At 49.2% G+C, this 15,258-nt stretch overlaps 1 protein-coding gene across 1 annotated transcript in view; it reads right to left on the bottom strand.

Annotated features, from left to right (window-relative positions):
* The window catches only part of LARP1 (La ribonucleoprotein domain family member 1), a 243,787-nt gene that overhangs the window by 45,783 nt on the left and 182,746 nt on the right, over positions 1-15,258 (bottom strand). Inside the window, 1 exon segment of the mRNA XM_030211934.1 lies at positions 11,750-12,112. Coding sequence (XP_030067794.1) covers positions 11,750-12,112 — 363 coding nt within the window.

Below are 15,258 nucleotides of genomic sequence, written 5' to 3'. Positions count from 1 at the left end.
GTAAACCTTCAACACTCTACACACATCCAATTTCGCCAAACGACGTTGAGAAGCATCCCCCGTCCAGTCTCCCAAGACCGGCAACGAAATCACCTGATTGACATGAAAGGAGGATACCGCCTTAGGCAAAACCGAAGGCACTGGACGCAGCAAAACCTTTTCCTTAGAAAACCACAGAAACGGAGGCCTACATGAAAGAGCCTGAAGTTCTGAAATCCAGCGAACCGATGATATAGCTACCAAAAAGACCACCTTCATAGTAAGGTCTTTTATCGAACAAGACTCCAAGGGCTCAAAAGGAGAACCCGCCAAAGAGTCAAGAACGATATTAAGATCCCACTGAGGAACTACCAGCCGCTGAGGACGAAGCAACTTCACCCACCTCAAAAAACGGACCACATCCGGGGAAGATGCAACTCAACCTGCTATTGAGTGGGAAAGAGCGGGGAATAAATGCTACAAATAAATAAATAAATAAATGACAATGAAAGACCCTTCTCAAAACCATCCTGCAAGAAATCTAAAATGCACGACACAGAAACTGTCGAAAGGACACACGCCCGGTCCCCACACCAATCTTCAAATATGCGCCACACACACACATAGGCCAAAGACGTCGAACGTTTGCGACACTGCAGCATCGTCTGAATCACCTGAGGGGAAAACCCTTTCCTTTTTAACCGTTCCCTCTCAAGGGCCACACTGTAAGAGAGAACTGAGCCGGATCCGGCATGACAATTGGACCCTGACACAACAGCACCGAGCCCCCCAGCCGCAGAGGCTCGCCTTCTAACAAGCGCATCAGACCCCCGAACCATGGCCGACGCGGCCAATTCGGAGCCACCAACACCAGACCCGCATGACATTCTACCCTCTGTAGGACTCGACCTATCAAGGGCCACGGGGGGAACACGTACAGCAACACCTGCTGAGGCCACGGAAGGACCAACGCATCGATCCCTTCCGCTCGCGGATCCCGATGCCGACTGAAATACCGAGGAACCTGAGCATTCTGTGCCGACGCCATGAGATCCACTACTGGCATTCCCCACTTTAGAACTATCTGGTCAAACACCGACCGGTGCAGAGACCATTCTCCGGGGTCATGTGTCTGCTTAGAAAATCTGCGTTCACGTCCACCCTGGCCACGTGGGCCACCAAAATCTGCAATAGATGCCTTTCCGCCCAACTCATGAGCAGAGCCGTCTCGATTGCCAACCGCGGACTCTTTGTACCGCCCTGCCAGTTGACATATGCTACCGCTGTCGCGTTGTCGGACATGACTCTTACTGCCTTTCCGATCACACTTGAGCGAAACGCCAACAGAGCTAGCCGAATCGCCCTCGTCTCCAACCGGTTGATAGACCACTGAGCTTCCTCCGTCGACCACCGCCCCTGCGCGGACCGACTGACACACTGAGCTCCCCAGCCCAGTAGACTGGCATCCATTACCAGAATCACCCACTGAGGAGGTTCCAACAGCATGCCCTTTTTCAGATGGGCCGAGCACAGCCACCACTGGAGACTGCGCCGAGGAGCCCCCCTCAATGGCAACCGCAACTCCAAACTCTGTACCTGAGGAGACCATCAGGACAACAGAGCCGCCTGAAGCTGACGCATATGCGCCCTGGCCCATGATACTAACTCTATTGTCGCTGCCATGAGGCCCAGAACCCGAAGGTACATTCGAACCGTTGGATTCTGAACGGACATTAACAGCCGGACCTGCTGCTGAAGAGAGGCGATCCGAGAATCCGGCAGAAAAACACGACCCACTACCGTGTCGAACCGCACTCCCAAGTACTCCAGACTCTGCGATGAGATCAACTGACTTTTAACTACATTTACTACCCATCCGAGCGATTCCAGAAATGCGACCACCTGAGCCGTTGCCGCCACACTGTGAGCCCGAGACTTTGCCTGGATCAACCAGTCATCCAGATACGAATGCACCAGAATTCCCTGCCTCCGCAAAGCCGCTGCTACCACCACCATTATCTTGGAGAAGGTGCGTGGAGCCGTTGCCAGACCAAAAGGCAGAGCACAGAACTGAAAGTGCCTCCCTTACACAGCAAAACGAAGGAAACGCTGATGGGCCTCTCGAATTGGCACGTGCAGATACGCTTCGTGGGAGGCAAAGCTGGTGGTTGGGAGGTGGGGATAGTGCTGGGCAGACTTATACGGTCTGTGCCAGAGCCGGTGGTGGGTGGCGGGCCAGGTGGTTAGGAGGTGGGGATAGTGCTGGGCAGACTTATTCGGTCTGTGCCCTGAAAAAGACAGGTACAAATCAAGGTAAGGAATACACAAAAAATGACACGTGAGTTTATCTTATTGGGCAGACTGGGTGGACCGTGCAGGTCTTTTTCTGCCGTCATCTACTATGTTACTATGCTTCCGTGAGATCCAGTGACGTGAGAAATTCTCCCTGACGAACAGCCACTATGACCGAGCACAGAGTCTCCATGCGGAAGGATGGCATCCTTGAGTGCCCCATTGACCCTCTTGAGATCTAAAATGGGTCGAAACCGGTCCTCCTTCTTCGGCACCACAAAGTAAATGGAATAACAACCCATTCCCTGCTCGTGTCGAGGAACGGGTACCACAGCTCCCAACTGGATTAAGCGACCCAGAGTCTCTTGAATAGCCTTTAACTTGACACGAAAGTGACAAGGAGAGGGAAGAAACAGATCCGGCAGCGGGTGCTCGAACTTGAGCGCATACCCGTTGCGAACGACCTCCAGCACCCACTGATTTGAAGTAATTTGGGTCCACCCCTGATAAAACAGACGAAGTCGCGCCCCGACCTTCACCAGAGGCTGGACCTGCACACCGTCATAAGGAGGACTTATTACCATTTCCGGCACCTCCGGAGGAGTCCCGACCTCCTCGACGACCCCCTCGAAAGGACTGCGTTCGCTGGAAAAACCAGCTTTTAGAAGGAGATACAAATCTGCCTGGCCTGTACCGCCTCGCGTTCTTAAACCGACCTCTAGCCGAACCAGCTCGACTAGCCACCTTAGGTCGTAACTCCAGCAACCTGAGACCTTGGTATCCCCAAGACCACTCATCAGTTTATCCAAGTCCTCTCCAAACAACATAGAACCTTTGAAAGGTAGAGAACACAACTTTGCTTTAGAGGCCGCATCTGACACCCAGCCCCTAAGCTAAAGAGCCCTGCGAGCCATCACCGCCAGAGCCATAATCTTAGCCAAAGCCCTTAGCAAATCATAAAGGGTGTCCGCCAAAAACGAAGACCCCCATCTCCAATTTGGCCATGTCCTGAACCAAACCAGTCCTATCTAATGCAGGCTAATCCAGGAGCTTCTCCGCCCAACGGAAACAAGCTCTGGCTACCAAGCCCCCACACACAGAGGCTTGCAAGGCCAAAGCCGACAAATCAAAGCTGCGCTTCAGAAAGGACTCTAGCTTCCTATCCTGAGGATCCCGTAAGGCTGTACCGCCATCCACCGGAATGGCCCTAGCCTTAGTAACTGCCGTAACCACCGCATCCATAGTAGGTGGTTTCAGCAGGGCCAAATCTTCTAGAGGCAAGGGATACAGCCGCGCCATAGCCCTAGACACCTTACAAGCAGCCTCCTGCACAGACCATTCCTGAAAAACCATGTCTCTAATGTCTGAATTCATGGGAAAGGAACGGGAGGCTCTCTGAATTCCCTTAACCAAGGGATCACTACAAACCTCTGACCCAGGCAGAGAAAGTATCTCCACAGGCTCCGAAATATCCACCCGCAGGCGCTTAACTCAACTGAGCTAGCAGCCTCCGGGGAACGAACAGCCTGAGAGGGGCCAGCTCTCCAGGCATTATACAGAGACCAAACAAACTCAGGGGGGAAACCAGACCCCCCCCCCCCGACGCTGCTGAAGCCCCAACAACACTTCCTGCAGTCTCCGCGACAGACTCCCCTCGCTCCCGAGGTGGCAGGTCCATTGCGTGATCCGCGGCTAAACTAGGCGCGCTTCCCGCCACACACGGGTCCCCCGGCGCCGGTACGGAATGCGCGGCCAAAAGGGTCGTGTTTCCCGCCAAAAACGGCTCCGTCGAGGCTGACCCAGGACGCGCAGCCAAAATGGCCATGTTTCCCGCCAAAACTGGCCCCGCCGTTGCCGGCACAGAATGTGCGGTCAAATCGCCGCCCAACACCTCTGCCGACTCAGGGGAAAGCATGGGGGGTGGGGGGGGCAAGAGCGCTGACAACGCAGGCTCCCCACAAAATTTACATTGGCCACCTTTCACTTCAACGCCACGCTTCGCACTCTGACAGACTAATAGGCAAAGCCGCCTAAGGCAAGAATGCCCTTGAAGACGTTTTATCTCTGGACTGTCACAAGAACGGCCAAAATAGCCGCCATTTAAAAACATTTTTTTAAAACCTCGTTGCTGATGCCTAAACACCTCAAGGGTACAGAACGAGGTCTGTAGCCGAGGTCAAGCAGTCCTCCAGAGGAAGAGCAGAGGGGGAGGGACCCGGCCACCCAGGTGTGACACCCCACAGGGAATAAGAAGCCCCTTAGGACTTACACCCTGTAATAGAGATCCAACAAATCCTTCTCTTCCTTCCTTACCGTCTTCGATGCTTGGCTCTCTGTTTTTCTTGAACCCTCATCTCCGTCTCTCATTCTCGGAGACTTCAATATACATGCTGATGACCCATCCGACCCTCACGCTTCTAAGTTCCTCACCCTAACATCCTCCTTCAACCTCCAGCTGTGCTCTACCACCCCTACTCACCATGATGGCCATTGTCTCGACCTCGTCCTCTCCTCATCCGGCTCACTCTCCAATTTCCAAGCTTCAGCTCTTCCTCTCTCCGACCACCACCTGATCACATTCACACTTCTCCACCCCCCCCTCCGCCCCGCCCAACCACCACATCCAGGAATCTCCAGGCCATTGACCCCCTCACCTTATCCGCTAGTATCTCTAATCTCCTCCCATCCGTCATGTCCTCCGAGACTGTCGACAAAGCGGTCTCCGCTTACAATGCCGCTCTCTCCTCTGCCCTTGACACCCTCGCACCTTCCACCACCCGTCCCACAAAGCGTACTAATCCCAAGCCTTGGCTGACCCCTTGCATCCGCTACCTTCGCTCCTGCGCACAATCTGCTGAACGCCTCTGGAGGAAATCTCGTACTCATCCAGCCTTCACTATAAATTCATGCTATCCTCCTTCCACTCCTCCCTATTCCTTGCAAAACAGGACTATTACACCCAATTTACCAATTCCCTCAGCTCCAACCCCCGTAGTCTCTTCGCCACCCTTAACTCTCTCAAGGTGCCCCCCGCTCCCACTCCCCCCTCATTCTCCTCAATCACTGGCTGATTACTTCCACGACAAAGTGCAAAAGATCAACCTTGAGTTCACTACCAAGCCATCACCCCCCACCCCCCTTCACCCATTAACCCTCTCCCTCAACCAACCAACCCAGGCCTCCTTCTCCTCCTTTCCAGAGATCACTGAAGATGAAACCTCCCGCCTTCTTTCCTCCTCGAAATGCACCACCTGCTCCTCTGATCCCATCCCCACCAACCTACTTAACACCATCGCCCATACTGTCAACCCTTCCATCTGTCGCATCCTTAACCTCTCTCACTCCACTGCAACTGTCCCTGATACCTTCAAGCACGCCCTAGTCACACCTCTCCTCAAAAAACCATCACTTGACCCTACCTGCCCCTCCAACTATCGCCCCATCTCTCTCCTACCCTTCCTCTCCAAAATACTTGAACGCGCCGTTCATAGCCGCTGTCTTGATTTTCTCTCCTCTCATGCCATCCTCGACCCACTCCAATCCGGCTTCCGCCCTCTCCACTCGACAGAAACAGCACTCTCTAAAGTCTGCAATAACCTGCTCCTGGCCAAATCTAGAGGCCACTACTCCATCCTCATCCTCCTCGATCTCTCTGCCGCTTTTGACACTGTCAATCACGATCTACTTCTTGCCACTCTGGCCTCATTTGGGTTCCAGGGCTCTGTCCTCTCCTGGTTCTCCTCCTATCTCTCCCACCGCACATGAGAGGGTGCACTCTCATGGATCTTCCTCCACTCCCATCCCGCTATCTGTTGGTGTTTCCCAGGGATCTGTCCTCGGACCCCTTCTCTTCTCTATCTACACCTCTTCCCTAGGCTCACTGATCTCATCTCATGGATTCCAGTATCATCTCTATGCTGATGACACCCAGCTCTATCTCTCCACACCAGACATCACCTCAGAGACTCAGGCCAAGGTATCGGCCTGCCTGTCCGACATTGCTGCCTGGATGTCCAATCGCCACCTGAAGCTGAACATGTCCAAGACCGAGCTCCTCATCTTTCCACCTAAGCTCACTTCTCCTCTTCCCCCACTCTCTATCTCAGTTGATGGCACCTTCATCCTCCCCGTCTCATCTGCCCGCAACCTCGGGGTCATCTTTGACTCCTCCCTCTCCTTCTCTGCGCATATCCAGCAGACTGCCAAAACCTGTCACTTCTTACTTTTCAACATCAACAAAATTCGCCCTTTGCTCACTGAGCACACCACCCGAACTCTCGTCCACACTCTCATTACCTCTCGCCTCGATTACTGCAACTTGCTCCTCACTGGCCTCCCACTCAGCCATCTATCCCCCCTTCAATCCATTCAGAACTCTGCCGCACGTCTTATATTCCGCCAGAACCGAGGTACTCATATCACCCCTCTCCTCAAGTCACTCCACTGGCTTCCGATCAGATACCGCAACCAAATCAAGCTTCTCCTCCTTACTTACAAGTGCACCTGGTCTGCTGCTCCTCACTACCTCTCTACCCTCATCTCCCCCTACGTTCCTGCCCGTAACCTCCGCTCACATGACAAATCCCTCCTCTCAGTACCCTTCTCCACCATTGCCAACTCCAGGCTCCGCTCATTTTGCCTTGCCTCACCCTATGCTTGGAACAATCTTCCTGAATCCCTACGCCAAGCCCCCTCCCTACCCATCTTCAAATTCTTGCTTAAAGCTCACCTCTTCAATGCTGCATTCGGAACCTAACCTTTCGAACATATAGGTTGCCCCAATCTGTCTGACCTTTCAGATTATCTGTACATTTGTCTTTTAGATTGTAAGCTCTTCGAGCAGGGACTGTCTTTCCATGTTAAATTGTACAGCGCTGCGTAACCCTAGTAGCGCTTTAGAAATGTTAAGTAGTAGTAGTAAGTGTGGGTTCTCTAACATTTACAACTGTATAATTATGGTACAGCCAGAGACCCCCCCACTGGAATGGTGGCGGGCCCAGTCATAGAGCTCAGGCTGTTACAGACCTTGGCCGAGTCAGAAATCTGATGGCTGACATAACTGGGAGCTTACTGGAAAAGTATGGCCTAGTTTGTAGCCCGGATTGAGGCCTAAAAGTTAGGTCAATAGATATGGAAACAAAATGGAGGATTTCAGCACAAAATGGAAGCCCGTATCTGTTACAAAGTGGAATTTTCTCTAATGTAAGTTAGAAAAACAAGTTGAGAAATGAGTGAGTCATGCCAGGTGCATAGAAAATAGGGAACTAGCTGTCCAAGAGAGGAGGGAGACTTTCCTGTGAGCAGGATTGTGGTCAGCTATGGTGTGAGAAAGGAAAGGCGTAGCAAGATAGAAGCTACTCATTAGCATGAGCCAATCAGTGACAACCATGATATTAGCATAGATCCAATCAGGTATATCTACTGTCATATTATCCATATCCTGAGGGCACCTATAAAAATCAGGGTATTTCCTGGTTTAAGTTAGAGAGAAAAGGGTTGGCACTCTCTCTCTCCAAGGGAAACCAATGTGTCCAGCAGAATTGACAAATTACCTAATTGCTTTCCCTTGTAAAACCTCTAATTGGTAAGAGAAATTATAAAAGATTAGGAAATAATTAACACCTGTTTGCAGCTTATTATATTCCTATAATTAATTGATTGTACGTGCCTGTTGTCAATCACTTATTTGACTTATACCTTAGCAAATAAACTCCTCATTCCAAATGACGATTTGTGGGCTTCACTTAATGATGAAAGGCTGTAAGTATAGATGCTTTTGCTGTATCAGGCTATCATTCGCTGCATTGTATAACTTGTAGCCTAAATCCAGTTTGTCATAAGGCTGGTATCTACTCCTTGCCAGTGCTGAGAGGCGGACTAATGCAGGTCCCTTAGACCTAACGTCTCTCTCAGTGGCAATTCCTTTTAGAACTTCACAACTCCTTGATTACCCCAGTACTAGTGTTATTTAGAGATGGAGTCAGATTAAGGTCACTCCAGCCTTCTAGGGGGGCTCGGGACCCCTCAATTCACAACACAACCCAACCTAGAAACCCCAAACGGGCCTACCAGACTGAGTACACTGCACAGGCTGCACACACCTACCCTCTACTGAGACTGAGAAAATACTGGTTAGTAGAAGGTCTGCACAGGCTACTTGTATAAAAAGTTTTAGTGTTCTCATTCTCCCTCTGCTGGTAGGAGTGCATAACCCAAGCATCTTGAATGGTCTGGAGGACTGCTGAGGAATACACACTGCTCATGTTGGCTCCATAGCCTTCCCTCTGATGCAACTTCCTGTTTCCGCATAGGCGAGAATACATCAGAGGGAAGGCTGTGGGACCGGTGTAAGCAGTATATTTCAATTGTTGCTCGCTACAGGCAAAGATCTGCTGTTTACAAGGTATGCAGGAGGGACAGTTGTTGGGAGTTTTCGGCTGGTGGGGATTGGGATCCCTGCCAGCCACATCATTGGTGTCCCGCTACTGGGTGGGCTTGAGCCCTTGGTTACGCCACTGATTTACAGTTCAGTCAGATGTGGAGGTGCTCCCCCCCCCCACCGCCCAACTCGCAGTGCTGGTTATCTTAAGCAATTATTAAATTCTGCTTGTATCAGGTACCTCTACCCTTACTGCAGAATGTACAGAAATTTTATACCCAACAACTGCCTCAAATTATCTGCTACAGACTAACTTCTATTGGTATCCTCTCTCTCGGTAGCTCATTTTCTCATTTCAATTCATCTACTGTGATGACAGTTTCCAAACTATTATCTGCTAGTCCATTTTTGGCTAAACTTTGTGGAAAATTGATTTACACAAATCTGATTTACAAAGTTTCATAAATAATGCCCGACACTCATGCCAAACAACATTTCTTAATCGTTCTACTTTTGTTAGCCTTGGTTAATATTGTTCACTCAACATGTCATTCTTATTTCTTTAGATATTACATCTGCTTTTGATTTTGGTCTCTGTATTACTTCAAAAGGCTTTCTGAGCTTAGTATTTCTGACGTGGCTTATTCTTGGTTTACATCTTATTTGTCTGATCAAACCTTTCAAGTTTCTTGGTTTTCATCATTTACTAAAACAAAAGCATTAACCTCAGGTGTGCACCAGGGCTCTGCCCCTGGGCCCATACTTTTTTTTTTTTTAAATTTATCTGGCTCCATTGGTGCTACTTCTGCAAATCCATAGTTTTGTGAATTTCATTTATGCAGACGACATTTAGCTTCTCTATCCTTTTAAATCTTGTTCCTCAAATATTATGGCCACTCTCTCAAAACTTGATCATGTTTCATCCTGGCTTATCTAATAATGGTCTCAAACCTAATTCCTCTAAGTGTATCACTTTCTCAGAAAATTCAAGCACTTATTTCTCTCTCCCTCTCAATTGATGGCGTTGTTTTGCCATCATGTAATTTTGTTAAGATTATTGGAGTCATTATAGAAGATTCATTTCATTTTAATTTACAAATATCCCAGGTTATAAGGAAATGTTTCTTTACACTAACAGATTTGTTCAGGTAATGCTTTTTTTTTTTAACTTTAGTTTTTTACCTATTTTTCGCTCCCTTATCTAAAAATTAGATTACTGTAATTCACTGCATCAAAATCTTCTGGTTCAACAACTTTGCAGATTACAATTAGTACAGAATATTGCTACTACATTCTATTATTAAGTAGTAACATATGACTGTCTGCTCTTTTCAGTTGAGCATTGGGTCCCAGCATCTTCTTTATGGTAGGAGTTTATCTTGTTGGACACACTGGATGGACTGTACAGATCTTTATCTGTCATCATCTACTAAGTTACTATGTTCTTGTTTTGTGTTGTGTGTTTTTGTGTTCTCACCTATTCTTTCTTCTATTCTCTATTTTTAAGCTATGTAACCACCACAATTTTTTATCAGAAGTATACCAAATTTGAATCTTGAACAAGATCTCCATATACTGTCCCCCCCCCCCCCCTGCATGCAAAATTTCTCATATTCATTGAGGATATCCTGAAAACCCAACTGGCTGGGAGCATCCAGGACAGGTATGGGAACCACGGCATTATAACAATGGAATTTATAACAGGGGTGGAAAGAAGTACTTCAGGAAGCACAACTGAGTGTACAGGATAAAACCGTGGAAAGCCTCACAGGACTCTCCCTCATCTCTTGTTGGCTGTCATCGACTTTGCAGCAGTCTACACAGCCAGATCAGTCCTATGAGAGAGGAAGAGCGGCACTTATTGGTTAGGGCATGTGCCTCCCTCTGCACCAACACAGACCCTGCCCAAGAAAAGCAGTGTTAGCCATTTTAATTCCAAGTGTGGTGCTTTAACAGGTACCCCCCCACTAAAAAAAAAAAGAAATAAACACTTGCTGTTGTAGAACAAGCCAAAAGTGAGAATCACTATGAGTAAGAAATCCTAGCAACACCCTGGTCAATGTGTACGATTTAAGCATCAGCTTTTTTGCAGCCCCTCTTCCCCCCCCTAGTTGCAGTGTGGCAATTCTTCTGTGAAAACCCTTCCTCCCACCCTCTAAAAAAAAAAAAAAAAAAAAAAAAAAAAAAGAAACAAGTCCACATTAGTAGCTCCCTACAGACTTGTACCCATATATATATATATATATATATATATATATATATATACACTTCAGCAGATACATTTTAGTAATACTTTTCCTTATGCCACTCTTAGTACAGAAGCTTCTTTCTCGCTGTATCACACAGCTCTCAGCTAGTTTGAGCCGTATGGTGAAGGACCTCTTGTGCCAAGATCAGCACAGGAGTTCTTGCACCAAATGGCTCAAAACTTGCAAAAAGCCACACAGTGCCAACAGAAAAACTCCTGTACTGAAGGTAGCGGCAGGGTCAAGGGAAGGAGCTAGCTTAATAGGAAGTCCTGGGGGGGGGGGGGGGGGGGGGGGGGGGAAAGAATGACTGGAGCTAGCTGGCTGGCTGGTGGGGACAGCAGACTTCCTTTGCTGGGTAAGTGGCTTCCTGAGTGGTGACAGCTGGCTGGGGGAGAAGGAAGAAAAAATGATAGGGAAGAAAGGATAACAGCAGTACTGAGCAATGAAAGGGTGGAGTAATGACAGCAAGCAAGACTGAGCAATGGTGGCAAGGGGTGGAGAGGAAGTGCTATTTGCAGCAGTGCATCAAGGGCTTCATTACCTAAAAACTTTGTCCCTTAGATACAGAATGGAGAAAATAGCCTTAGTAGAATGAGGCCCTAAAGGAGCTGCAGCAAAGACCACAGAAGAGCTTCTCTCTCCCCCCCCCCCCCCCACTCTGCTCTTCAACTTCAGTGGAGGCAATGTGGGGAGGGGGGAATGAAAGTTCTCAGCCACTGGCACCTAGGGCTTTGGTCTCCTAAGTCTACAGCATAGTCTACAACAGATATATATATGCACACACTTCACTGCCAAATCCAGGCATCTACTCGTTATCAGGAAAATATGGAAATGGAGATGCTTTGCTTACCTTGATCTGAGAGTATTCTGGCTCAAACTGCTCAGTCCACAGGTCCTGCTCATAGTAGTAGAGTCCATCATTGATGACCTTTGCCCACTCTGAGCTCATCTTAGCCCTAGATGTGTGGTTGCCTGTCCGATCTCCGCCAGGGTGTTTACGTAAGTAAGGCGGTGTCTGCGTCACAATCAGGATCTTGTTTACATCATGGTCATCAATCTCATAGTCCGAGTCTTCATCTGACCAGTCAGTGAAGGTATTCTTGCGTCCGTCCATTTGCTCCATCTCCTCGTCAAACATGAAGTCCAGCTCTTCTGGCTCATCCTGATCCTTGGCAGGTTTCTGGGGCTGTGGCGACTTTGTTTCCTCCGGCTTCTAGAAACCAACCAGGTGAGATAGTCTAGTGGAAGGTGACCACAGAACAAGAAAAAGAAGAAAGGGAAGAGGGAAAAGTGATATGATAGAGAGAGGGAGAGAGAAAGAGGAAGAGGAAGAAAAAGATAGACGAGAAGAGAGAACTGGAAACAAAGACTGATCAATTTTACTAGGGCAAGGCCTGACTTGGGAAGTTACAACAGAAGTCTGAAAGTTACACAGGATTTAGGTCTCAGCTCTTCCAGGAACAGAGTCCAAAAATATTTCAACAGTTTATCAAAGCACTGTGCAGCTTTAATACCTTCCAGTATATCAAGCACTTAGTACCGGAACTTTATAGACAAATCTGAATGGGAAGACTTTGGTGATCTTAAAAGCTCACATATGCCATCTCTGGAGCTCATCTATATAAATAATTCCCACCTCCAACGTTCTGAAGCTCACTCCGTGCCAGTGAAGCACTGAAGCCCTGTACTGCTCCTAGGTTGGGCTGTCAGCACTACTCACCCTCACCTCATAGACCCGCCCTCAGCCACGCCCCATCCAGACATAATTTGCAACTCCAACGTTCTGATGAAGCCTCAAATCTCCCAATGTTCTAAATGTGAAGTGGTGTAGATCAGATTTTCTCCATGAGTGTCTGCCCCGCCCTCATGTCACAACGTGATGACGTCGAGGGCAGAGTACTGACACTCAGCAAATCGCATCACTGGACGAAACGTGACGTCAAACCCATGAAGCGCGAACGCCATTCGGAGCGCCCCCTGACCGATCGGCACTGCCCCACAAACCATAAGAACTGGCAGCAGGGACCCAAACCACGTCACGTGAGCCTGCACGGAGACGCCGACACCACAGCACTAAGCCTGACCACCGCCGCTCCCCCCCTCCGTCACCTACGGCCGGTAAAAAAACTAACACAAACAAAAAACCCAACAAAAAACCTTTACAAAACGGAACCGGAGCTTTGCCACCGCTACCACCCTCCACCCCCCCCCCCCCCCCGAACGTCGCCGCACACATTGCTAAACCGTTAGCTGCAGCCGCTACAAACAAAAACAAAAAACCTACAAAAAAGCTTTTAAAATGGAAGCAGGGCACCGCAGGCAGCCATCGGCTGTCAGCTCTGCATCTGCTCCTCCTCCTCAGCTCTCGTGTCACTGCTCCAGAACACTGCGACGTGAGAGGAGGAGCGGATGCACAGCTGACAGCTGCCTGCAGTGCCCCGCTTCCTTTTTAAAATCATTTTTGCAGGTTTCCTTTTTTTTTCTTTTCTTTTTAAAGAAACACGGGAACGGGGTTCGAAGAGGAGGTCCTGCACAGCTGTCTCCACTGTAGCCCAAGGCTAAGCAACAGTTAAGGCACAAGGAGGGGGAGGATGAGGGCCGGAAAAGGACCACAGATGAAGGGGGGGGGGGGGGGGGGTCCTGACAGCACAGACGAAGGGGGGAGGGGGCATCCAGAGACCTGAGAGGAGGGGTGCAGGGAGACCTCAGAGGAAGGGGGAGACTGACCAGAGGGGGAGGGGAGGGGTCCTGCAACAACAGAGCGGGAGAGGCAGATGGAGGGGGTACTGCGAACACACACAGGGAGGGGGGAGGTATCTCTGTCACAAACACTATCTCTCACACACACACTCTCTCTCTCTCTCTCACACAGTGTCTCTCTCACTCTCATACACTGTCTACAACATACGCTATGTCTCACACTGTATCACATTCACTCTCTAAGTGTCACACAGTCACTCTCAATCTTATACACTCTCGATCTCACAGAGAGTCTGTGTATCGTACACATCCTCTCTCACACTCACACACACATACTCTCTCTCACACTCACTGTGGCTCACATACGCACTCACACACACACTCTATCACACAGACTCGCAGCCACACACATTCATTCTCTGTCTTTCACACAGTCACTCTCACGCACACTCTCTCAAACATACACACTCCGAGGAAAACCTTGCTAGCGCCCATTTAATTTGTGTCAGAAACTGGCCTTTTTTTTTACTAGTAACTCAATAAAAGGTTATTACAACCTGCAAACATGACCATTTTTTTCTGGACAGTTAAAGGTATGTGGTAGTATTGTTCACAAAAGTTATGTTATGTAATACCAAAATCTACTCAAGCAATTGGGGGGGGGGGGGGGGGGGGGGGGGGGGGGGGGGGGGGGGGGAGGGGGAATAAAAAAAAAGGTTAAATTGGAGAAAGTGATGTTACCATCTAAAATGGAGGCTTAAACAAGAGGCTCCCTTGGGGCTATGTGGTATCCAGCAATTCCCAAGGCACTGACAGGCCATTAGGTGTGGATTGGAGGGTAAGAGGGTGTGAGATTGTGCAGCTTAGGATAAATGAGCTGTGAAGAAGGGAGGGAGAGCAGCAGATGAAAGTTCCTTCTCTCCTACCTGGTGGGGGTCGGACAGGCTCTGCTTGGGGAGAAGGCGGGAAGCAGAGTGAGCTAACACTGAGCCAGGACATCCCTGTTACCACGGATTCCTGGGCTGCTGAGAGACAGGGGGCTCGTGTGAAGATTTCAACACATTTGGAGAATACCGTGGAGGACACAGAGAGCTGCAGCTGCCTGTCGGGAGCCCAGTACAGTGTTTGCCCAGGCGTCTCTTATGTGAAGGGCTGCATTCCTCGCTATCTCATGAGCTGTGTGATCTGTGAGTTTCCTACATTGTGACCTATGTCTCCCTTCTTTGCTATGAAGTGACTGTTTGGAGGAGGGTTGACTGACAGGGTCTTTTGCACCTGGCTGTAACAGGCAGACTTGGAGAATAAAAGCAGTTTATGTACTGGGATTGAGCTCAAGCTGTGATAATTAACTACTAGCCTGCAGCATATGATACATCTTTAAGGAAGAAAGTGAGTTGCGGGAGCGGTGACATGTGACACTGGAAGCTAACTCCTGACCCGGTATCTGCACGATAATGTTGTTTGGATTAAAAAAATAGGTTGCTGGGAGGAAATGACGTCACGATCCAAGGTGGTGGTCTGAACGAGGAGCTCCGCCGGGGCTGATAGTTGGCACTACAAACTTACTCATACGGCGAGAGACGGATTGAGAACGACAGAGTACGCCTCCAGGCTATGCCACCAAAAAAAAACCTTGAGCGATTCCGATATACACCGGAG

This window comes from Microcaecilia unicolor, chromosome 8 (assembly GCF_901765095.1).
Source record: "Microcaecilia unicolor chromosome 8, aMicUni1.1, whole genome shotgun sequence".
In the NCBI taxonomy this organism is placed as follows: Eukaryota; Metazoa; Chordata; class Amphibia; order Gymnophiona; family Siphonopidae; genus Microcaecilia; species Microcaecilia unicolor.
Note: the sequence above shows the minus strand (reverse complement) of the source record. Positions and strands in the feature narration are given on the sequence as shown.